The sequence below is a fragment of the Lepisosteus oculatus genome, chromosome 13 (genome assembly GCF_040954835.1).
Source record: "Lepisosteus oculatus isolate fLepOcu1 chromosome 13, fLepOcu1.hap2, whole genome shotgun sequence".
In the NCBI taxonomy this organism is placed as follows: Eukaryota; Metazoa; Chordata; class Actinopteri; order Semionotiformes; family Lepisosteidae; genus Lepisosteus; species Lepisosteus oculatus.
The window spans coordinates 24323095-24346717 of record NC_090708.1 but is presented as its reverse complement, the minus strand read 5'-3'; the positions used below and the strand labels follow the sequence as shown (position 1 = coordinate 24346717).

Below are 23623 nucleotides of genomic sequence, written 5' to 3'. Positions count from 1 at the left end.
CAATTTTATAGTCTTCTGCTTTGCTGTCTTGTCAGTTTTTGGAAAATCGTGGCTGTTCAGCATTTAAAATTGCAGCTCTGGATAGCTGTGTTGGCAAATAATTTGGCTTATCCATGCTGGTGAATTATTTATGCAGACTGCTTCTCTTGCCCAGCTCTTAATCGAGCTATGATAGTATTCCAGGAACTGTGCTCCAGGCTTCTCACTCACCACTGACGGCCTTGCATTGCTTTTTAAGGTATTGGACCAAATTAAGCAGTTTGCATACAACTCTATTCTGTTCCTCTTTTTATGGTATTTGTGAAATGTACCATCTGTAAAAGGAGCCTAATAAGACATTTTGTCACATTTTTTTATTTGAATTTTGTAGAAAGGTTGGATATCCTTATTTTGGTAACAGGTTGTATTAAGCATAGTTACAGAGGGCGGTCCTTCTGTAGACGTAGGTGGACTGTCTCCCTCTAGTGGTGACGGAGTTCTTTTTTGTGCCCTGAGAGAGGCCCCTCGGACATCATGCATGTGGAGGGATGTGTGCTGTGGGAGTGGGAGGAATGTGCTGGGCTGTTTTTTTTATGCACGAAACAGCCTTTTTAGGTAACTAGCATCACACTAAAATGAATATTTTTCAAGGATAAGCCCTTCAAATACTTGGTGAATATTAGTCTGCTTATCTAATGGCTTTAAGTAAATCTGTAACTGGCAACATAGATAATGCGTTTTTTGTGTTTAAAAGCTTTTTTTTTTCCATAGTGGCTGGTGCTGTACATATGTAAATCTTAGGAGTCCCTGCGAGATGTGTGTCAGTGATTTCTGTTCTGAAACCAGCTTCATCATGCATTGATGGATTTCACGTTTAAAATGATTTTAACTTCCATAAAAAAGCTGTATCTTGGATATTATAAGGTTATAATTTCGACAGAGGCGCAGTGGTTAGCATGGCTGCCTCACAGTGCTAGGCTCAGGGTTTCAGTCCTGTGTGGAGTTTGTATGTTGTCCCCATGTTCGCATGGGTTTCCTGTGGGTGCTCTGGTTTCCTCCTCGAGTCCAGAGATATACTGGTGGGTTAATTGGCAATATCATGTCTGTGCAGCTGTAAATAATTGTAGTAACTGGCAGCTAGAATCGCATGCTGGGAGCCTTGGTGGTGTGGTGGGTAGCACTGCTCTTCCAAAGATCTTGGTTTCTGGTTTTGATAGTAGACAGGATCACCCTCTGTGTGGAGTTTGCATGTTCTCACAGCGTTGCTTGTGTCTGTGTCCTGCAATGGGCCGGTGGGATAACATTGAAGTCTCATGTTGTGGCTCACATTTGCACAATAGGCTTATTTAAAGGATCAAAGCAACTAGGCTTTGCTAGTGGGTGAATGGGGTGAGGCATTGACATAAACATGATGGAAGTAATGCTTCCACTGGCTGTGAATTAACTTCGGTTTGCTCATCACATGCTCAGTTCCCACTCAGAGTTCTACTCTGGTGCTATCTATAGGCTTGTTCTTGCTTGATGAGGAACGATGCAGCAATATTTGGTTTTGTTTTGCAATAACACTCCCGTCTCATCCTCCTGAAACAGGGCTGCCCAGTCTGGGAATTTAAGGACTGGTGTATCTATGAGGATTCTGTTTAACACCCGTGCATGACTGAGGGGGTGTTGTTCTGATGAAGCCAGTAATAAGCAGATTTAGGTATTTAAGGGCTGGATTGAAATTAAAGCTTACAGACGCACTGACTGTCCAGGACAAGTTTTGCCTGCTCCTTTTATATCAGCATAGTTGTTACCTTAAGAAAACTGTGTCTCAGTGATTAACCTAGTGTAGGGATCTCAGACTAATTGCTGGGGGGCAATCCAGGCACTCATTTACATAGTATAATTATTTAATTAACAGCATGAATGTAATACTTCCAACCAGAGTTTGTGGTGTTTTATAAGATTACCTGTACCTTTTAAGAATGTTATCTCTGGGCTATCAGTGTACAAAAGGCTTGTTAATCCTCAATATGTCTAAAAATGATTAGAACACATTTGAGAAGGAACTACAAACCCCAGGAACTGAGTTTGTGGCCGCTGTGCCTGTACACTTCTTCAGCCTGCTGAATCTCTACTGTGACGAGCACTTCTGGGATGATCCCAGCGGGGGGGTTGGAGGGGCAGTGGAATGTGTGGGATAACTGGGGCACATGGAGTGGAACTCCAGAATTCCGCTGAACTGACATCATAAACCACTCCTTAGGCCGAGTGTGTGGTGGGTGACTCGGTCTTCTTGGAAAATTGCGTGGATCGTCATTAGTGGCTGCTTCTTTCTCTTCTGATATAGTGATGTCAGTGCATCATTTCCATCCTCTAGACAGTGTGGGGAAGCAATAAAAAAGGGAAGAAGAGACGGGATTTAAAATTTGAGGCGTAGAACCTAAATAACGGCTGTTATGTTAGTTGTACAAGGATTAGTAAGACTTCGTTTAGAATATTCTATGCCATTTATGTCACAAAACTACCAAAAACGTATTGCTGTTCTGCAGTCAATTCAGAGAGAAGTGACCGGATGAATTCATAATTCCCATGCTCAAAGGAATATCCAGTACTAACAGGTTAAATGATTGATTTAAAAAAAAAAGTTTTGAAAAGAGCAAAGAATGAGGGAACCTAATTCGGGTATTAAAAATCCCGAAAAACCTCTTCAGAATTAAAAAAGAGTGAACCTAAGAAAAAAATTTCCACTTTCCAACCTAAGTGGAAGTGCATTTAAAATATAGTACAAGGGGATATCCTTTATGCAGAGGGATGGGAAGGTGTGGAACAAACTACACAACCATGTTGTTCAGTTCATACCCTGGCGTCTTTTAGGAAATGAATGCTGGAGATCCCCTGATCAATAACCGATAAAATCCTAATATTAAATACTAAAGAGCTAATATTGGCCTCTCCTCTTCTTTTGCAAACACTATTCGTAATAAAATAAAATACAAACAAAATAGTGTTTGTATAAATTCCTACAGTTGTTAGATCTATTTGCAACCACACCCATAATAGCTAACAATCTTCAGAACATTGGAGATATAGAAAAGTCTTGCCATTTTGGGCAAATCAAATGTATAACAGTCTCAGCAGAGTCAACATGGATAATGAGGATGTCTTCACACCCCCTCATTAAGCAGTGTTTTTGTGAAGTGCTTCTGACAGGACCAAAGAAACCGAATGCTGAAGGTGGGTATGTTTCGGAGACCCAGGAGAGAATCTATTTCAGAGAGCATTTGTGGTTTCGGGCCTGCAAAAGCAGAGAGTGATCTCATCTGAAGTAAACTAAACTTCAAAACTTAGACAGGTCTGCTGCAGCGGAAGTGACTCTAGGAGATATTCTGCGCAGTATCCTTAAGCTGCAGTCATACATCTCATGAAACAACCACCAAATTAGGATGTGCAGAGCCGCAGGAAGTTAGTGCGTAGTACGATAAAAGATTCCAGAGTTTTAAAGGAGCCCTCGAAAAACCAGAAGAGGGTCCCTTCCTGGTGCACATGGGGGTCCATAGGCAGAGAAAAAGAGGCGTGTAGATTGTGAAAGGGTTTATTTCAGCTCTGTGCAAGCGAGCGAGTTGCTGCAGCACTGCATGGTGACCTCTCTGTGCGAGTCAGTGGAGGGCAGATGTATCAGGATGTGACTCTTGGCTGGACTCCGGATGTGGTTAGGGTCTCTTAAGACTGGGTATGCTTAACTCTGAAAGAAACGGCAGTGCAAGGAGATCCAGCTTTGTGAGCGGGCTTCCAAGGAACAAGGTTAGCAACAGTTGCTTCTTAATTTTTTTGGAGTGTTATTTGTTTTTGCTTAAGAGGGGATTCACTTTTCTCATGGGCTGATTTAAGCTTCAGAAATAAATGTGCTCACAGCAGGATGGTTTGATCACATTAAGACTTGCAAGATGGGACTTCAAAACCCAATTTTAAGGATAAGGGGGTTGGTAATGACAATTGTAATTTGCTTCTTTGTACTTGATTTTTTTTACACAGAGCAACGAAAATATTACAAAATGCTTATATATTTACTGTTGAATTTGTTTTTCCATGCATGTCTACACACAATTGTCAGAAACCATAGAGGGTTTCCTGTAGGTACGGTGTTCATTGCATACCTGTTTCGTGACCATGATGTTTGGACAGCCCTGTGAAGCCCCTGCCTGTCTGGCACTATTGCAGAGAGGCACTGTGTGAGGACAGTCAGAGCTGCTGCCCAGCGTAGCAATATAGAGGGATCACCAAAGCATACAACCCTGCCTTCTCTCAGCTTCCTCTTTGTTTATTTTTGTGCCGATCCAGGAAGTCATCTTTCGTATCAGTAAAATGTTCTGTAGCCCATGGCAATAACTACCACCAAGCAAATACCGTCAGATCATGATTAGCTCAGAGAGAGCCAGTCTAAGGAAGATTTCCCTCCGGACCAAGAAACTACTTGTATTTACACTTTTGTTAGATGCTTTTAGTTTAATAGACTTTGATGTAGTTTAGCTCAAGTATCTGAAGAGGCATAGTGCCACACCCACTGTCATCTACTCTCTCAGACTTCTTGCCAGGAAACCAAATTGTTCTGTTCATCATCGGAACACAGCACAATGATAAAGCAGGTCTCCGAGTTCACGGTTTCAGATTCATTATGACAAGGGAATGCGAACGTTTGTGTTCTGGGCAGTGAAAACTGCCTCTTTCTTCACATGGGTGGATAGTTGCAAAATCATTGAAGAAACTAAAATGTGTTTTTAGAATTTTTAATTTTAATTTTGTGTATGTAGTCAATTCAAAGCCCATTTAATTTTGTAAAGATTGTTTTAAAAAGTTAAATGTTTTACATTTGTTTATAAACAATAACTGTAGCCCTTGAAAGGCATTCTTGGCTGTACTGTATGGGGTTAATTAACCTTGTGCTGATTGCTTTTTTGGCTCTGCAGTGACATTCTGAACCTCGGGTATCATCAGAGTTCAGTCTTGCACACCACTGGAGTTCAGCAGCAGAGATCTTTAAGGGTTCTTAACAGCTCTGAAGCTGGAGAGACCAAAAGCATGAGGCCAAAACACTGTTGTTTGAAGCTATGTTAGAAACCATTTTAAAAAAACAAGGATTGCATGGTGTTTTCCTGAGTACAAAGCAATGTCGATGAACGCTGTGTGTAACTCAATGGGCTTCTTTCAGGGTGATATGAGCAGGTTGGTCTGGGAGCTGCCCGTTGTGTATTGTGCCTCCATGATATTCATGCATGTCTTTTACAGCACAGTGTTATAAGCAGCCATTGCCTTCTAAAGCAAGAGGCGGCTATTGTAATGAGACAGACAGTGGCTGTATTTAGCAGTGTGTGACACTGGAGAGCTCTTGAATGGGATTCCTTGAGTGCGCAGAAGCTCCTTAGCTCTGTGTCAGGATGTTGTTGGCAGAGGAGCATGGGAATGCATAACTCTGGTCAAAGATCGCCTCCCCTTGGCTATTAAGGGATCTCGCTTCCTGTTGGTCACTTTTCTTAGGCAGTGAGAAGTGCTTCTTTTTTTTTCTAATCCACATTTGTGGACAGTTACAAAACCCATTGGGAGGGGGGATAAATATATGTAAATAGAGCCCCAGGGGAATTGATTTTGTGTACGTTTTCTGTTATAATCATCCAGTGCAAATTCTGAGGCAACCAGATTGTTCCATCTGCTGACTTGAGAAAATTAGTTGTTTTTTTTAATCTTGTCTTCAGAAAAGAGAATTTAAAATCTGTTCAGATAGTCAGCTGATCTTCACTTCTGACCCTGGAGAGTCACTAGGTCTGTTGGTTTTCATTCCTTCCTGGACTTGGAATGACTTCATTTGAATCAGTTGTTTGATAAATTTGTTTTTATTAGTATTTGCTCATTGATTTATAGGTTTCATATAAAACCTGGTGGTATTATATGGTATTACTGGTATTAGTGACACTGCATTTCAGTGCAATTAGTGTGCAGTACTAGGAGTAGGCCTGAATACAGCAAATAATGCTTCGATAAACGCATAGATGTTAATTGTCATATGTAGACGTACACTGGAATTCTTAGTCGCGCTTATCTCTTGGGACTTACACAGTACAACAGACCACATCACACAATGTAGACAGTACATTATGAAAATAAATGATAACAACAGGAACAATAAATATGTTTTGGGACAATTCATATGCAGTAGTGAGAAAAAAACAGTGTAGACCATGCAAAAAAAGCATAGTGCAGATGTGTATCGAGTCTGAGGCATTGCAGTTAGCTGCTGAGGAAGCGTACCGCAGTGGGATAGAAACTGTTCTTGAGTCTAGTGGTCCTTGCTTTTAGCAGTGCAGTACCGCTTGCCAGAGGGTAGGGGGGAAAACGGTTTGTGTCCTGGATGTTTGGGATCCTGAATGACGGATTGGGCTTTATTGTGAGAACAGATTATATTAATCTCACATCTTGTAGTCCTCTGTGCCGTTGCCGCAACTCTCTGTAGTGCATCTCTGTCATGCATGGTAGTACTGCTGTACCACGCTGTGGTGCCACCATTGCGGACACTTTCTATGGTGCTGCGGTAAAAGTTCATGAGGAACTGCTTCCGCAAATTGCATTTCTTTAAGCACCGCAGAAGGTGCACCGCAGATTTACGCTGTTGTGCCTTTTTCACACTGGCTGCAGTGTTGGGAGACCAAGCCAAGTCAGTGGAGATCTGCCTACTGAGGAACCTGAAGCAACTGACAGTTTCCACGGCTGTGCTGTCGATACCGATTGGGGCATGACTCTTGTAAGATGTTCCACCTCCCTCCTGTATGCGCACATAGGAAATATTTGCTCATTTGAAGAACTGAAAATCTTTGCTGTGTTTTTTAAATGTGAAACGGAGTTTGCTAATAAGCTACAGCCACAAGCATGATGGACAAGGCGGGACATTTCATTTCCTAAGGCTGCTATTGGCTACAGAAGAATATATCGTCTGGGGAATCTGGGAAAATACCACACAGCTGTGTGTCCGACCCCGTCAGGCTTCTGAAATGACATACAGCACATACGTTTGAGATCTTTTATGCAGACACCTTAGGGTTCCTAAGTTGACAGCTGGGATCACTGAGAGCAGGTGTACGAACTGTCTGAATTCATTGTGCCAGTCTGTGAGTGTTTGTTAGCTGCTGGAAGTACTATCAGGCTCCACAGTCACGTTTTCCCTGAACATGTGCAAATGCTGATCTTGTTGTTGAGACTAACAGCAACTTTTTTTTTTTGGATCCTCTGAAATCAGAATGTGTAGATATCTATATTACTACTGTGATGCAAAAATGTTGCTCTGATGTATTTTAAATACACGTATGTATGTTTCATTGGACTTCAGGTTTATTTACATTCTCCATATCCACGGCATGTTGTGCTGTTAGAAGCTGTACATTTACAAGTTGAGTGTCTGGATTTTTGGAGTGGTAGTAATATGTGGTGTCTTCGGGAGCTGCTGCTGGCTTTTTCTGCTGGGCTCCCCTGTAGCTGTTTGTGACTTATACTTCATTTAGGGGTTAGAAAAGGGTAGGAAAGGACCACTGTGGGGGTTGGATGGGAGAGGACTAGGATACGTAATAATGTGACATTCCCATCCCTGTGCAGTACTGTGATGTAACAGCAGGGGGCATTTTAAACAAAGGAACTTTCAGTAGTTTTTTAACCTTTTCAAAAAAGTCAAATTGAAGCCTGTAATGGAAGTCATACTTCTGTTAAAAAGGATAACAACACCAGTAACGGTCAACAGATCCACTGTTATAAATATTATTTTTTCTTAGTGGCCATGAGTGGGCTTAAAACATTTCTCTGTTCTCTGTAGTCTGACACTGTCGTTTTTAGTCTTTACTGTTCCGGTATTGAGTTAAACTCAGAATTTTCATAAGACCAAAGATGTCCGAAGGCATTAAGGGTAGAGTTGCCTGTAAAACATTGGTGCCTAACTGGAGGGATTGCTGTAACGCTTTTAAAACATTAGACTGTGAAAGTGAGAGGTCAGATGGAATGAAAACAGGAAGTTACTGGGCACAATCTGGGCACACATCTAAAACCAAGAACAGGATGCGGTCCTTTACCCAAAGGATTGTGGGAGTATGGAACAAGCTGCTCAACTGAGTGGTTAAAGCCGAAGGCTTAATCTTGGGACTTCAGGGCTTAATTTTAAGATACAGCTGGATGGGACCCTCAGATCAGTTACCTGCTAACTACCAAATGGGACAGATAGTTTGCCAGTAGTTCCCTCTTTTACCTCCTCCAGCTATGATCACACCAATATTTCCAGCAGAAACCAAAAGTAATCCCAAAGGTTCAAGGTTCAAACCTTCCTCCAGCTCTCTGACTGACTATGTTATATTCCCATCTCTTCAGTCTTGCTCTCTTCACCTCCCTTACTTATTATCCTTGCCGTTCCTCGATCAACCCCTCCCTCATTCCCTTACACCCTCGATGAAAGCGCCTGGTAATTTTAATCTAATGCTGAATGGTGGGCGTATAGATTTCAAGAAAACACCTTGACTCGGTGTTTGAAAGCAGCTGGGTGATGCAGATCTCTTCCAACTTCACCGGTGATGCAAGAGCAGCTCGCAGCTGTTGGTTTTGGGTTGCTGTAAGCTTTCGGCAACACAAGGGGGCGCCTGTGTGGTGGCAAGGATTAATGTTTTTATCATTTAAGTGGGAAATTGTTTTAGTAACTGTTTCTCTCTGAAAAAATAAGTTAAGTGAAAAATTATCAATTTTAGATTTTATTTTAAAATAGTTTCCACGTTTAAATGAGTTCAAACGATTAAAAATCGTTTAAAAATCAAAAGTCATCCATCATATTTCGGTGGAGGTGAATTAACTAACTTTTTACATTACATTCCACTAATCCTAAAAAGTATTGAGTGTTTAATGTGCAACTGAAAGTCATTTTATTAAAGTTTATTTAAACACTTGAGTGCATGCATGCTAATTTTACCTGGATTGTATTTGATTGACACTTGGCAGATGTGTATTATGGGTTTCTTTCTAGTTCCAATCCATAAAATAGTTATTCTTTGGTCCAACCGTTATTGTCTGATGTAAACACATGGCTCTTGCTTCCATATTCTTCTTAAAAAGGAGTGATGCACAGTTATGGGTGCTGTAAGTACAGGTAATTTTGGGTTATCCATTATAGGAATTGCACACTATAAACTAATAAAATGTTAACTGTGTAGACAGCCACTAGCTTGTATTGCAATTACAGGGCGATATTCAGCAGGTTTCTACACAAATAGAGCTTACAAAGCTGTGGTAAATAAGCTTAACTGTTAGGAAACTGAGAAATGCAATTTGATTTGAAATAAGCACAGAGGTCTTGAGCTGGCATCCCAGTTTAGCCACTAAGTTTAGTGAACTCTAACCTTTGACCTGAGAGTGTACCCCTGCCCAGCCTGCTGTAGAGCTGAGGGTCTCCGAGTTGCATCGATCTGCTGTATTACTTAACATGGGTACTGTATCTGTGTCCCGCTGATAGGAATGTCCGTTTTTAGCTAGGTACCTGAGACCATGTATGGTTTTCCTTAAAAAGAGAGCTGTACCTCTGAAATAGAATTTCTGTTGGAATCCTGTTGGAATTTCTGTAGGAATTTGTTGGAATCAAAATATTGGCTAACCATCTTGGGTCACATTTAATTAATTGTTCCCTTACCTGAATGAATGTGTTTGTGTTTGGGTGTTTTTCCGTTTCCATTTCCTGTCCAGTACATGAAATACTTAAGATACCTCCGTTCTGCGGTTCCTCAGTTTAAGGGTCATGGTGGGCCAAATAAGCTAGTTGCTTCACTAAGTTCAGTTTGGTATTTGAGAGCACAGCTTGCAGAATGGGGACCTGTTGACCAGGTGTGAAAAACGCTAAACAGTAGGTTTGCATTTCTCTTCCTGACTGTTTATGTTTTAGATCTTTAACTTCATACACTCCAGCTTTCTGAGCCAAAGTAGTAATTATACGCACTGGGGTAGGTGTTGGCTGAGTCAGCTTGTGCAAGTGACTTCTGGTGTACCTCCAGATGTGGGTTGAAGTGCTGTTTAAATTTTGAATTGAAGTACCTGTTTGAATTTTGTGCTTCTCCTCCCCTGCCTTTGCCTTGCTCATGGGCCTGCTCCTGTTTTGGAATGTGGCAGGTCTGGACAGGTGGTGGGGCTCCTCGCAGATCCCCCCCCACTCATCCCAGGGGGGTGGGATTTCTCCAGGCACGTTAGCCGAAAGCAGTTCCTGTCTGCCACGTCGCTATGTCTCACCACACGGTGAGCACACTGCAGTCACGAACTGCTCAGATTCATGGCCAAGGGGCACATTGTTCTTGAAAGCACTAACGCCCTTAGCGTTACTGCTCGGCGCTTTTGTATTCAGGAAGAATAATGCCCAATCAGTGTGCAGGTGCCATGGCTTGGATCTGTGCTTCTGTTTGTTGTTAAGTTGTGCCTCTGTTTGGTCTTCATCATTACGAGTGTAGAAATAAACTTTAGTCATAGTTTGATCATGCATCTAGATACACTTGCCAGATTCTGTTTCATGTACATAAATTACCCACGGTTCCAGCCTCCTACCCATAATTCATACCCACGTCTTGCTCTTAAATAAACATCAGAACCCTGCAAGGATTTATTTGACATGTAGGGGATGGGTTTTGATTACTTTTCTGTTTCAAACTAGCTGTTTATATTGCAGTGATTTTCCCCATTCTGTGCAAATAGTGTTTTAAAAGGTGGTGTCTGCATCTAGGTTTGCCGTAAAAGCTGGTAAATTATAACCCCCCAACCCCTAAAAAAAAACATTATTGCCTGAAAGATTATAAATCATGTTCCTGCTTAGCTCCTGGTTGTCAGGCTCTTTATCTTGTTACTATGTACTTTGCAGTAGCAGCTAACTATTGACAAAGAGAGGACAATACGGGCATGAATATGCACAAAGAGCATGCGGAATTTTCTTACTGGTTGTCTGTTCTTGTAGCTAGGGACTATAGTGTTCTCTCTCAGCTCTCCCACTCCATGCCAAGTTTCGGTATGATCTACTTCTGTTCCTGTGGCTCAGCTTTTCTGGGCACTTTGTACCATTTCCTTGTCATGCTTGGCGGCAACTGTCCGTTGAACAAAAATAAGTTTTCAAACTCGCCCCCCCATCTTCAAAATGTATGTCCTCTGAAAGAGAGACACCTCTGGTTTCTACACTTTTGTGCACTTCAGACTCTTAAGCGGGGGGAGATAACTTCAGTCATGGGGAATGTGTTTCACAATATAGAAAGGATTTCTGTAATACATTTTGCTGTTTCTCAGTAGTCTTATTTCCTCAGCTCCATACGGCGCACCTCCATCCAGCTCAGACACTACCGACCAGGCCGTGTGAAGTGCTGCTTGATGTGTACATTTCCTGTGCCTTGCTTTGTATTCTGCTTGCCGTCTGTGCTGAATCGACTGTGCTGCCCTGAAGTCCTCGGTGTCTTTCAGGTGTGATCTTGAAGATATGCACTGCTGAAGAATGTGTGGCAGAAGTGCAAGAAGACTTTCAGGGTCTTGAAAGTTTCTTTCACAGGTCAACTTTCACAGTACTGTGATTTCTAATCTGGGTTTTCTCACTAACCTGTAGGATAACGGATACATTCTTAACATCCAGCAAAGCAATGGAGACAATTTAAAAGGCAAAGTGCTCCCGAGTGCCTGGGGTTGCACAGCATACTGCTGGACAGATCTGGTCTGAGGCGCTAGAAGGACTCCACTGTTTGGAAACTGGGAGGGGGAGGGATGCAAATGTCTTTGGAGCTCCCTGAAAACTGCAGAATGCAAAACGGGAAATTGCTTGTTCAAGTCTGTAGATCGTTTTGCGTTTGTGTGACTTGGTTCCATTTTTGAACGCCTTCTTCCGTGACGAACTTTCAGGGTTGGAAAAACAGTGGCAGGATAAGATGAAGTTCAACTCATGGGAAGGCCAGGGTCCCTGCTGTATTGATCGTAGCAGTCGCTCCCCCTCCCATCTGCCAGCACGAGGGTGACACAGATAGGCTATCAGAGGGAACACCCAGTTTGCTTCCACCTCGCTTTTCCATGCTGACATTGCCAGTGGAAGGCGGGGGGTTAGGTGAACGGGCTTGTTTGTTTCTCCCGTGGCCCCGGGCTGGCTGACTGCTGTTCAGGACAGCCTCTCGTACCTGCATTCCACAGAGACGGGGCCGGCCCTCCGAATGTGCCGGGGAGGCGGGGAGCTCCTAGGTGTGCAGGCAGCCGGTCACTCCCATCCGCGTGTCGGTCGGCGGGGTGTGTGCCCCGGAGGGGGGAAACTGGAGGCTGGAATGCAGCAGTCTGCTGCTGGGAGCGGGGGAAGGACTGCAGCTCTGAGCTCCTCAGTTCAGGTGTGAGCCGCTCCGGCTGGCTGTCTGGCTGGCGGGTGGGTCGTATCGGATACTGCCTGCAAGGGGCTGTGGGAAGAGCCAGTTTTCCGGGGTTTTCCTGTGGGTTTTCCGGAGTCCTGGTCCCGGTGAAGGGTCTTATACAGAGCAGCGGAGCTTGAAGTTACCGGATTCGGAAAATGAGTGCTCTGAGGCTGAAGGAGCTGTCCAATTCGGACTTGTACAGGAGGAGGCAGGAGCGCCCCGACAGCTTTGGACTGGGCAGCTTTCCGAAGGACACGCTCAGGTGAGGGGGACAGGGGCCGGGGGGGGCCGTGTCCGTGCGTGTTGCCACGGAGAGCTGCGAACGCTGAGGCCCGGGTGTGTTGTGGGTCTTGGGCGATATGGAAGAGGTGATGTCACTGTAGAGCTTGTTTAATTTCACCCTTAGCTTCTTCTATATTGCCATTGTGAGCAAAGTCTCTTGTCTGCTCTTTGCCTTTTGAAGATTAAAATCTGTGTCCCAGAGAGCTAGGTCTAGACAGGACCATAGTTGTGTGCTGGTAGTTTTGTCTGAAAAGCAGCACCCTTTACTAATACACCTCTTATAAAGGCGCATGAAGACTACCAGTTTCCTTTATTCTTTGTGAATGATTAACAATTACAGTCATACCGGCTTTTATTATTCTTCTGTTTTGGCCAGCGTGAATGGCAGACAAATGTAGCACAGCAGAAAGACCATAACTTTGCTTTATCGTTCTTTCTGACATTGTTCACTGTACAGGAGTGTTTGGTAAGCGTAATGAAGTTCTCCTTTTATTGTCCAAAGATAATGCAGGTCTGGATTAATGGACCCTGATACTGTGAAATCAAGTCCTCTGAAATAAAGTCCACTAAGAGTGTGGTAAGAGGCCTGTGAACCAGTATGCAGAGCTGGTCCTGGTGAGATTAGCATGCCCGAGCTACAGTACAGGATTCCTACAGGGGTGACCTTGATGTGAGAAGTTTTCACAACATCCACCATTCCTCATCCAGACTGCAGGCATAGTGGCTGTTAATAAAAGGCAGGATTGCCCTCTTTACAGGAGGTTATTTCAAATGCAGTGTCCGTGTGTTTTCTGGCAGTATCTTGAGAGATTCTTCTCACACAGTAGTCCTGTCTTCCTTCAGCAAAGCGACTCATTTTGTGAGCTGTGTTATGGACACAATTTATATTGTTTCTTACTAGCTTTAATGTTTTCAACATTTTGTAGAAATATGTTTAACATGCTGAATAAATAGAACATTTTTAGTCTTTAGGATATTTTTCAGTTTTTGGAACATGACTTTAGAAGTTTAAGATGTTCTTATCAGCAGTATAAGATTTATATATTATTTTATGGGTTAGTTGGCAGAATATTGTAATATTGTAGCCTAAGTGTGTCTGTGTAGCACAGAGCAGGGTGATGCAGACACTCTGGGCAGTGGTTAGAGCCTTGTCAGTGTGTTGAGTAATAAAACAATAACTGCAAGGTTTTTTTTTTCTCACCCATTTCCTCTTCTCTTTCGGCCTTTTCATTATCAGCACAAATGGAAAAATATAGCCAATTTCTGTTCATAAGGGTGGTGCTGCTCTTTTAAAATAACACTGTTTCCTGAAAGGGAACAGTGCATTTGGGGAGAAAATGGTATTCGAGATCCTTGATCTTAAAAGAGTTTTATCTAGATGATTTTGCTTCTATTAGTGTTAACTCTCCTCAGTAGTTTAATCGTATAGACATTTTAACACCGGAGGAAATACTTGCCTGCAGTGAATCAATATGATGGCCCATACATAATTTGTAGTGCATAGTGCCAGTGCAGTTTTGGGAGAATTTTAAACGGCCAGCCTTTTAGATTTTGGAGAATGGTATCGACCTTGATAAAACTGTTGGTGAAGTAGCATGAGACAGGAGCCTGTTTTCCACGTTTGCCAGTTCTTGAAAAGCCCTGAACAATCAACACCACTGATGGCGCTGGTGAAGATGTAGTAACAAACTGAATCCAGGTCACACAGAGGATACCACAGAGAGTGGGGGAAGGACTCCTGAGGTGCCATGGTGAGCAATACGTGTGTTTGCAAATGGCTTTCTGTTCTGAGCTGCAGGAGGTCTGTTTAAGAGAATCCTAGTGACCGCCCACTGCCAGCACTGGAGCCCTGCTGAGAGCACCGGCCTTGCACCATGAAAAGCAGTTACAAATTTCCTGGTACTGCAGCCACCACCTTCCGCATAAGAATTGTGTTTAAAAGACTTTCAGCCAGCTCCCTGTGGTCAGGCCTGGGGGTTTTGGACAGCAGGCATGGACAGAGCTGGTAGCTTAGCTACTGTAGTCGGCTATCTCTTGGCCATCAATCACCCTGCAGGTGATGAACTAGCAGTTTGTAGCAGTCCTTGCAGAACAGCTAGGAGAGGCTGTTTGAGATGTCTGTCTCTTGTGAGACATTGATCACTTGAATGTTGGAACACATTGTTTTTTCAGGCACTTGTGATCTGAGCCACCGAAATGCAGCTCACATCCGCTTCTTCTATTCTACTCTCCATTTTTAAAAGTCAGCACATATGTAGAGGCCTCTCCTACACTATATTCAGCCCCTATCTCAAGGCTAACCTGCTTTTTTTGAATATTTGGAAATAAGTTATATTAGCAGGCTTTCAAGAAATACCACACTGTGCTAACCATTATTCTATTTACACACAAGTGAACAATACAGTATATGGAAATGTATTTAAAATGAAGGTTTCTTCTTTCATGAAACGGCTGAGATCATTTGATCACTTAGCTACTAACTACCAAACAAGCAGAAGGGCCAGAGGATCTCTTATCATCCCACAGCTGCAGTAGAAGGCTATCCATCGAACTCACAGATGTTGCAAGCAGGAATAGAAGAATGTTGCCTCTAAACTGACGTTTTGTACCTAATATCATGTTATTTATCATATATTTTAGATATGTTAAGTCTTCACAAAATCGTCCAGCCTGTGATCATGACCATATTGACGTTCATTGATTTCCACTTGGAACGCAGACTAAACTGTAAGAAAAAGAAAACAGGAGCTGCTATAATAAGGAAGGGATTTGTGGGATTTAAAAGACGGGAATTGAGAAGCCGGTGTTATCTGGTTGATGGGTTAAAAACATGTATGGAGGGAGACCAGAAATCTATGAGGATTGCCCAGGGGCATATTTGTGTGTGTATTTGGTACAAGACAGTGTCGTGAAAATGAGTTTCGTTGCGACACATGTTTGGTTTCATGACGTCTGAAGCAGCTTGGAAACTTGCTGTAGCGTGATTGAGGTGTATGGGCTCCCCTCCTCTCAGTACAGTGTCTAGGAGTACAGGGCTCACATAAACATTACACTGAGAGCTGAGGTGTCCTAAACAGTGTGAGCAATGGCTTTTTTCTTCTTTCCCTTTCAGGACAAATGTGGGGGGAAAAATATTTGACTTATGTTACGTCAGTGTACATTCTCTACCAGTTACACAGCATTTCTAGGAAAGAGTGATGACTTATTATTATTTATTAAAAATGAATGTGTTTATATAGAGTTTTTCATGTTCTTACAAGTTACAAGTTACAAGTTCTTTCATATAAGAGAGGACTGGCAGATTGCTTCGCCTAACGAATTAAGGGGCAACTTTAAGATGTCTTCAAGATGAGAGTGGAATTTAGTCATGGCTGTGGGGTTAATGCACCTACTGTACTCTTTTGAACAGTGCTATAAGATCTTTACTAATGAAAAAGTGAAGACCTTGGCTCAAGGAATGTCACCTCCTACAGCTGGTTTCCATACTTTGCCATTGTTTGGATATTGTGGTCCAGAGGGGAAATCGCCCCCTACTGGTCTGCCAATACCACTTAAACAGTCAGCTTGTTAGAGCATTATGTTTTGCCTCTGCCTTTGCTGTCATTTAGGTACGATCAGCAAGGATAGGTCCGTGAGTCTAGATTCCACCTAACGCGCACTCTTTCCTCTTTAAAACGATTTAAGATTTTTTTTTAACCCTATTGATAAAAAATTAACTATTAACTCTTGTGTTTTGGCAAACACAAGCCTTTATCTGGACTGAAAGGCTGACAAGTGTCAATAAAGCTTTTTGGAGTAAAGGGAGTGTGCGCCTGGTTCTATAAACTATATTGATCTTTTTTTATTACTGTACAGCACCTTTATAGTCTTTGTGTGTTTTTTTCTCTTTTTCTGTGGTTCTTGATTGGCATGGGGAAGTACCATCCTTAGATTTCTGTTATAGAGTTTCCATACACCAGGGCAACAAGATGCGCTTGATCAGCGAAGAACAGCGAAGAGTCCAGTCGGTGTTGTCATGCTGGTAATGCTCTGAGCCGTGCCAGAGCTGCTTCAGGATTATTTATTCTATGTGTTTGTGAATCACAGCTGTGCCCCTCCCTAGTGGAAAAAATTCACCCTGATCTGTGGGTAGAAGGTGTGGCATGGAGCTACGATCCTGTTGTCATGGGAAATGGTCCCTCTCTTATCTGCCGGGCCACCATCATGATTGTCTCCGCAAGTCTGCTGACAACACCCTGTCTGCCACCCGGACAGCTCTGGCTGAGCCCTCGGCTCACTGCTGGGGCCGTTTCCAAACCAGAGCCAGTCGTTGTCCCTGCTCAAGACCAAGAAGCAATCGGCCAACAATCAAACAAGCTACATGGGCTGAATGATTGCGATTGTCCTGAGCTAGCTGTGCCCGAGAAGGCAGAGCTGTAGGAAGAGGTGAAGATTTGACTTCTGTCCTGCCCATCCACAGATCTCCTGTGTTTCAGGTGGTTTTACATGATATACCTAGTGCTGGAGAAGAGCCAGGGAATGTTGTTTATTTTTAATGTTTCAAAGGTGCCTTGCTATGTTGCTTTCAAACTCCTGGGTGTTTTACAGTGGCTGGAGTGTCCATGTTGCACGTTTTCAGTACAGATGTGTTCCAGTCAAACCACTGAACATTTGATCAATTTACAGCCATGTTAAGGATATATCTAAAACTGTAAACCGTAAAGGAGGCATTTAATACTTCTGCGTGACTCTTCATTTACCAAATATCAAGGTTCTGTGTGGAGTTTCACCACAAAGCATGCCTGCACTGTTCAAACAACAGAGCCTTTCACAACGAAAAGAATGAAACAGACCTGATTATCTTTCCACACAAGCCACGGTGCATCACTTATCTAGATCAGCTGGTTACGTGCCGTTAGTTGTTCTTTATTGTTGTGATCAGAGCAGTCTGTGGGGCACATATCTACTCCTTCCATCCTGTTTTTCCCTCCAGTAAAAGTAAGTCACACTGAGCCCTTTGGGCTGTTAGCCCTCAAGGTCGGGAGATTTCTGAAGACCACATGAATTCCAGATTCAGAGTTTGGCGATGTCTGTGTGGAGTAACCCATTTAGAGGAAAACAAAGCAGGAAGTTTTGCAATAATATCTAAACATTTATGTTTTGTTTATATTTTTCATCGTGCTGCTATAGTTTCCTTTGTATCGCAACATACTTTTGTTAGGTCTTCTAAAAACAAACCTTGGCATCGCATAAATGTTAAGGAATCTAAGCCTGAACCCAGATTAATCTCTCAAACGTGGAGCACATGTAACTTTAAACAATCCAGCTGCCCTGTGTCTAGCAAGCTATGGAGACACCAGTTTGTGTTTTTCAGGAAACGTGTTTAAAGTAAATTTTCTGGCAATCTGTCAAGAAAATAAAGCCCTGTGTAAAATGTATAGAAAGCTCATTTAAGTCCCAGTCTGATCATTACTGCTAATTCTCAGTACTGTTTGCTTTGACAACTAAAAGACAAGGAAGTGACAAGTGAGTTACAAGTCTTTGTGTTGTCACTCTGCTCATAATGACAAAGCATTTTACTGGTCAGCTATTAAAAGGGCCTCCAGAACACCAGCTGTTTTTGTCAGTATTTTCCTAGGGTTTTATATTCTTGTAATCACTAGTGACTTCTCAAAAAGACATTATTCTTTTGCACGGTTTAGGAGTCAGTAGCCATCAGCTTAAGTGGTGAGGATTGTTGTAGAGTGGGGTCTTTTTGAAACTTGGGGCTAAGTGATGAAGCAAGTACACCTGGTGTCTAAAAAGGCAAGCAGATCAATTTAAAGGCATCGTGTCAGTGCTGGTGATTTAGAATTCAGGTGTAATGAAAAATGTACACATTGTAGATCACCCTAGTTCCAAAGTTAGGAGCTCCTAGACTCCTGTACTGCATTGGTTTTGATTTATACATTTAATAGGCATGGTGGTATGATACACCACATTCAAGCTAAATAGGTTTATTTGGAGCTTTTAATTTAAAAACAGCAGGTGGCATTATCTGTTAGGGACTGGTTACACCGCAGTAAACACATCAGGGCTCTTACAAGGTAGCTTTACTTTAGAATGACATCAGTTTATAAAGTCAACAGACTTCTTTATTCTTCATTAAAGATCAGTCACCTTAGTATGACCTTACACAGAAGAATGCTGAGGAGAATTCAGGGCACTGAGGCTCTAATAATTTCTTCCAGCGAGACCAGGTAAGAATTTGTCAATTCAGAGTTTGTGTACTCCGACCAGCAGCGACCTGATCTTTCATACAGCTGTTTCTTGTCAGATTGTTTTGAAGACCTGGACTGAATTGTGAAAACATATTGCCTTCATTCCCAGCATGACTCTATAGGCCTGGCTTGCACATTGTGGCCAGCCTCTGGAAACGGTCTCCCAGTGAAGCTGAAACTAAGCAGTGAAGTTCTTTTCATCATTTCTACTAGGGCAGGGATCTCTAGTCCTGGTCGTGGAGGACTCTGTTACAGGTTAATTGCCTAATTGAAAGTGTTGCTTGATTGCAGTATTGAATATTTGCACATTTTTTTTCTACTCCAAAGATTGCGATTTTATTTTACTTGTTTAATAGTTAAAAAGTAGCATTCAGCATGTCTACAAGTTTAAACACAGGCATGCAGTTCATATTAGTCCTGTTACTGAGTGAGTTAAGGGTTCAGTTGTGTGACCGAGAACTCGGCTAGAACCGAAATCGGCAGATGTGTGGATTGGGAAACCCTCCAACACAGAGAAGAGGAAAGGAATGACGCACAGATATTATGGGGAGTGTCAGTCTTAACACCTCTCACCAGATGAACAAATCACTTTTGTCTTGACGTGTTATTCAAGATAAAAATATAAGCTAATTTTGTTGCTGCAAACAGATTATTAAGTAATATTAAAACTAGACTACCCAGCGAGGCGAAGCATTCATCATAAGCGGTAACCATATTGATTTTTGTATGACTTGGGAAACGGTGATGAAGGTGATGACGAGCAGCTGTGATTCTGCAGGAGAAAGAAGTTTGGGTGGCCAGTTGCAGAACCTAATCATGCCAACAACACATAAAGTATAGTTTTCCATTTAACCCATTCTAGTAAAAGCAAACATCTGAGCTCCAAACAAGAAAACAACCTGTGGTTTGTAGAGGTGACTTTAGTACAGAAATTGCACCAGCTGAGGACCATATTGCTGCAGAAATCTGCGCTTGGGACACAGACCTAACTCCTGAATCGCACACAGAGCATTGTCAAGCTTCCCCTCTTTGTGTGGGTGTAATTCTGCTCGTTTCGTACGTGTATCCGAGGGTGGCAGACCTAGAGTGAAGCCCGATTGTTGGACATGAGCTGCTCAAATCCGCACGCGTTTAACACGACGACGAACGGGCACGAAGGCCTACTTACCGGGCCGGGAGGCGTCGAGCTCGGGGCTCTGTTGTGCTGAAGCGTGTCCCTTGCACTGTGGTCCTGCTTTCACCCTGGCCTGGGGCAGAAGGGTTTCAGCTCACACTGGAGGAAAGCTGAGGAAGGGTGGAAGCCTCTCTGTGATCAGCTGTCTGTCGCCCCTCTGTCTGCAGTCCCAGATGGAGTCATTACCAAAATGAGAATGCACCTCAGAGCCAGCTTGTCTGGTGTTGACAGTTGCCACAGCCATATATAGGACTGCGTGAGCCCCTTGGAGCTTTCGCTGTGGGTGGGTGGTTTATTATAGGTAGCTTGTTTCCCATCCAGTCTTAAGACTAGTGGACATCGGATCCTCAACCTGTGTTTGCGGACTTGTTTACACTCCGCTCAGCTGATATTTACAGTTCACTCAGGCAGTTTATGAGCTGCAAGGTCCAGGAGGTGCTTGCTATGTTCCCGACATTGAAATGGCTGCCGAGCTGAAAGGGTTTGCATTGTGCTGAAAGAATTTTGGAAGGTGGAACAATACAGACAATATGGTCCAGATTTTAGCCATGGGGAGAAAGGAGCGGCTGAATTCTGTCTTCGTGTGCTGAACAGAATTTGGATATTGCAATGTGAATGACGTTTGTTGCAGCTGGATAACCTGCAAAAAATGTTGTTAAAAAGACATTATGTGATGGCTGTTGTAATTATTTTTCACACAGCACTGTATTGCTCAACTCCACTCCAGTCAGCCACACAGCGATGAAGTAAATTTATTTCCATTTCCACAGCATTTGTATTTCTCTGGAAACTGGAAAACACAGTAATGTACATCATGGAGAGTAGTGAGAGCAAAACAAATATGCAATGTTTTTCTCACCAGTGCAGTGTTAATACAGTATAGAGGAAATGAAAAATGGACTACGCTCGAGGCAGGATACAAAGTTAACATCCACACAGACATCCACAAAGGAAGAGAAGTGGGCAGCAATGGATTATCACTTTGGAGAAACTTTAGTACTGGGTGACTTCCCATTATCACATATCACATAGCTCTTGTTATATGGATACGGAAATATGGTGTGGTCCTCTCGGATGCATAATGTACCCATTCTCTGAAGTGAATTGGAAGTCGGCTATGATATGCACATCAAAAGCCAACAGGGCAATGCATAATTCCTCCGCCCACTTACTGTCCTTTTGTGTGAGGGTGCCAATGTGCTGACCTGTCCAGCCCTGATCTGTCTGCCAGTTCAGTTACATTAAGGCCCTAAGAGGCCTGGTGGGTGATTTCCACCTCATTCAGTCCTCACATGTGCTTGGGTCTTTCACCACCCTGTAGCCACAAGCTGGTAGTGGTCTGTCCTTTCCATTCCCTTACAGACGTGTGGGGTTTTTAACTTCCCGTTTGTTTCCCTGGGAGCTGTTGGTTACGGCTCGTCCCGCCTGGTAGCTCCGGTAACTAAGTGGCACACGGCAACCCCTCCTGACTGGGCAGTAGCAGGCATTTCAACCCCTACCATCACCCCTCCCTTCCTCTTTAAAAAAAACACACGCACACACCGGCAGCTGCTGGTGCCAAGTACCTAGTTTGGAGATGAGACTATCCTGGGTGGCTATTTGTGGAATGATGGAAAACATTCAGAAGACCGGAGTACAGGAAGAATTTTTTTACTGTTTAAAAGTCCTCTGTGAAAGATGAAGAGTATCTGTTTAAGTAGAACTAAAAGGCTGTGATCCTAGAAGTTCTTTCTCCTTCATTATAAAGTAACTCAGGAGAGGATTCAGGTTCCAGTGTCTTAAACATGTTAACCATTGTAATATTGTTTTAACAATTCTAACATTGAAGTATTGCGTAGGTGTGAGAACAGCAGATCTTCACTTCTAAAAAGAGTTTTGAGATTACATCCTCAGTTAGATACTAGCAACCAGTTGAGCTCAGTTGGTTGAATGTCGTCGTCTCTTACTGTACTGTATGTCCGAAAGTGAAATATGAGTGAAAATTTAGTTCTGTCGGCTCAAAGCGATTGAACTGTAAGTTTTGAGGAGATGGTATTGACATTTTGTTTTGGTTGAAGAGATCTTCATGTAGGAGACTCGTCATGTTGGATTGAAATGTATCAGTAGCTAACCTCGTAAATCCTGACATGCTAAGTGACTGCTCGTGTGAAGACATGGACACACTTAACAGATGATGCTAAATAGGAGGTGACACATACGATGAATCAATCTTTTAGCATGTCAGAGATTTTTAAGGGCTGTGGAAAGATCAAAAGCCATTGTCCGGCATAAGTATGTGTTGTTTCACTATTGCATAGACAAAAACTTTAAAGTTAAGTAAAGTTTTCTCAGAATATGCAATCAAGGGCTCAAACTGATGGTCTAAGCCTTGAACTTTTTTAGTGTTCTAAACAGTTCAAACTTTATATAGTGGCCCCAAACTCTGTCTTCTAAAAGGCTGTTTTTTGTTCCCCCAGAACTTATGTTAACAATATAATTGTCTCACGTAACCAAATTAAAACAATGCCGTTATGTAATGCCTTAGCACTGTATATTTTTCAGTGTTTTGAACTCTTTTGGTCCAGCTGTTCAGCTTTAGAAAGCCAAGATACTTGGAACTGCACTGAAAACGTTTTTTTTTTCTCTCTCTTCTAAAAACACAGCTGCCCTGTCAGAGCTTCACTGGGGATTTATTTTCATTTGTTTTTGAACAGGCAGTGTTATTGTTGCGCTTTTGGGACTGGGAGCATTAATCTTGGGAGGGGAGGCTCTCTGCACAGCTCTGGGCTGTCGTTGCATCTCTTAGCCGTGCCTCCCCAGACCTTTAGTAAATCAAGCCCGGGGCAGAGTGACCTCGCTGTGCGCTGGGCTGTGCTCTTAATTTGAAACTGTAACCCAGCCCACGAGAGGAGACGGGCTGAGTGAGCAGGGGACTTGGCGGAGTGCAGAGTGCCTTTCAGCGGGTTCAGGGAAGTCTCCCTTCCTCGCATTGTCTCGGTCCAGGGCCGTCCCGTGGATAACGGTGCGTGCGGGATTTTGTCGTGTTTGTGGCACGGTCTGTGCTCAGCGGTCCCGGCGATGGAGGTGCGGAGCAGGTCCGTACCCCCCGTCATCCCCGAGAACGGGGAGGCCCATCATGTGGCTGTCAACGGGCTCCACCTGCCTGGAGACAGGGAGACCGAGATGGCCGTCTCCAAATCCCAGAGGAGGCGCAGCGACATCAAGGTGTATAAGGAGTTCTGCGACTTCTACGCACGCTTGTAAGTCTGGGGCAAGCTGGAGTGTGTATGTGTTGGCATCGTGGAGCCAAGTGTGCCTTTATGACCTCTGTTTGAATACTGACGAGAACAACTGGGGTGTCAGAGTAGGTTTTTGCCTAGTGAGGAGATTCTGATATAATGTATTGATATAGAAACAACTTGTTCCTGGAGGTTTTCATGTCTCTTAGTGCACAAGTGCTAGTTTCTGAGGGAAATTAATAAATGTTTAGGAAAATATAAATAAAATTTCTATTATGTGGATTTATTGATCTCTTAATTTTAAGGTTACTGTTAACTGTTTGAAGTTGACAG

General features: G+C 43.0%; 1 protein-coding gene and 1 long non-coding RNA gene across 9 annotated transcripts in view; one reads left to right on the top strand and one right to left on the bottom strand.

Annotated features, from left to right (window-relative positions):
- LOC102685553 (LIM and senescent cell antigen-like-containing domain protein 1) overlaps positions 1-23623 on the top strand; it is a 48194-nt gene that overhangs the window by 8758 nt on the left and 15813 nt on the right. For 2 of the 8 annotated variants that reach the window (XM_015361692.2, XM_015361691.2), the window contains exon 1: positions 22870-23311. The exons of 2 other annotated variants lie outside the window; for them this stretch is intronic. In XM_015361692.2, the coding sequence (XP_015217178.1) occupies positions 23130-23311 (182 nt within the window). In that variant the 5' untranslated portion in view covers positions 22870-23129. Of the gene's footprint in view, positions 1-3479; positions 3766-12093; positions 12640-22869; positions 23312-23623 lie in introns of those variants that run through there. 4 more of the 8 variants (XM_015361695.2, XM_015361693.2, XM_006637920.3 and 1 more) reach the window with 4 other exon arrangements.
- Positions 339-20535, bottom strand: LOC138242136 (uncharacterized). Its single transcript, XR_011191385.1, has 2 exons — positions 20067-20535; positions 339-2337 (listed from the first exon to the last, which is right to left on the bottom strand). It is a non-coding gene; the product is annotated as an uncharacterized lncRNA (long non-coding RNA).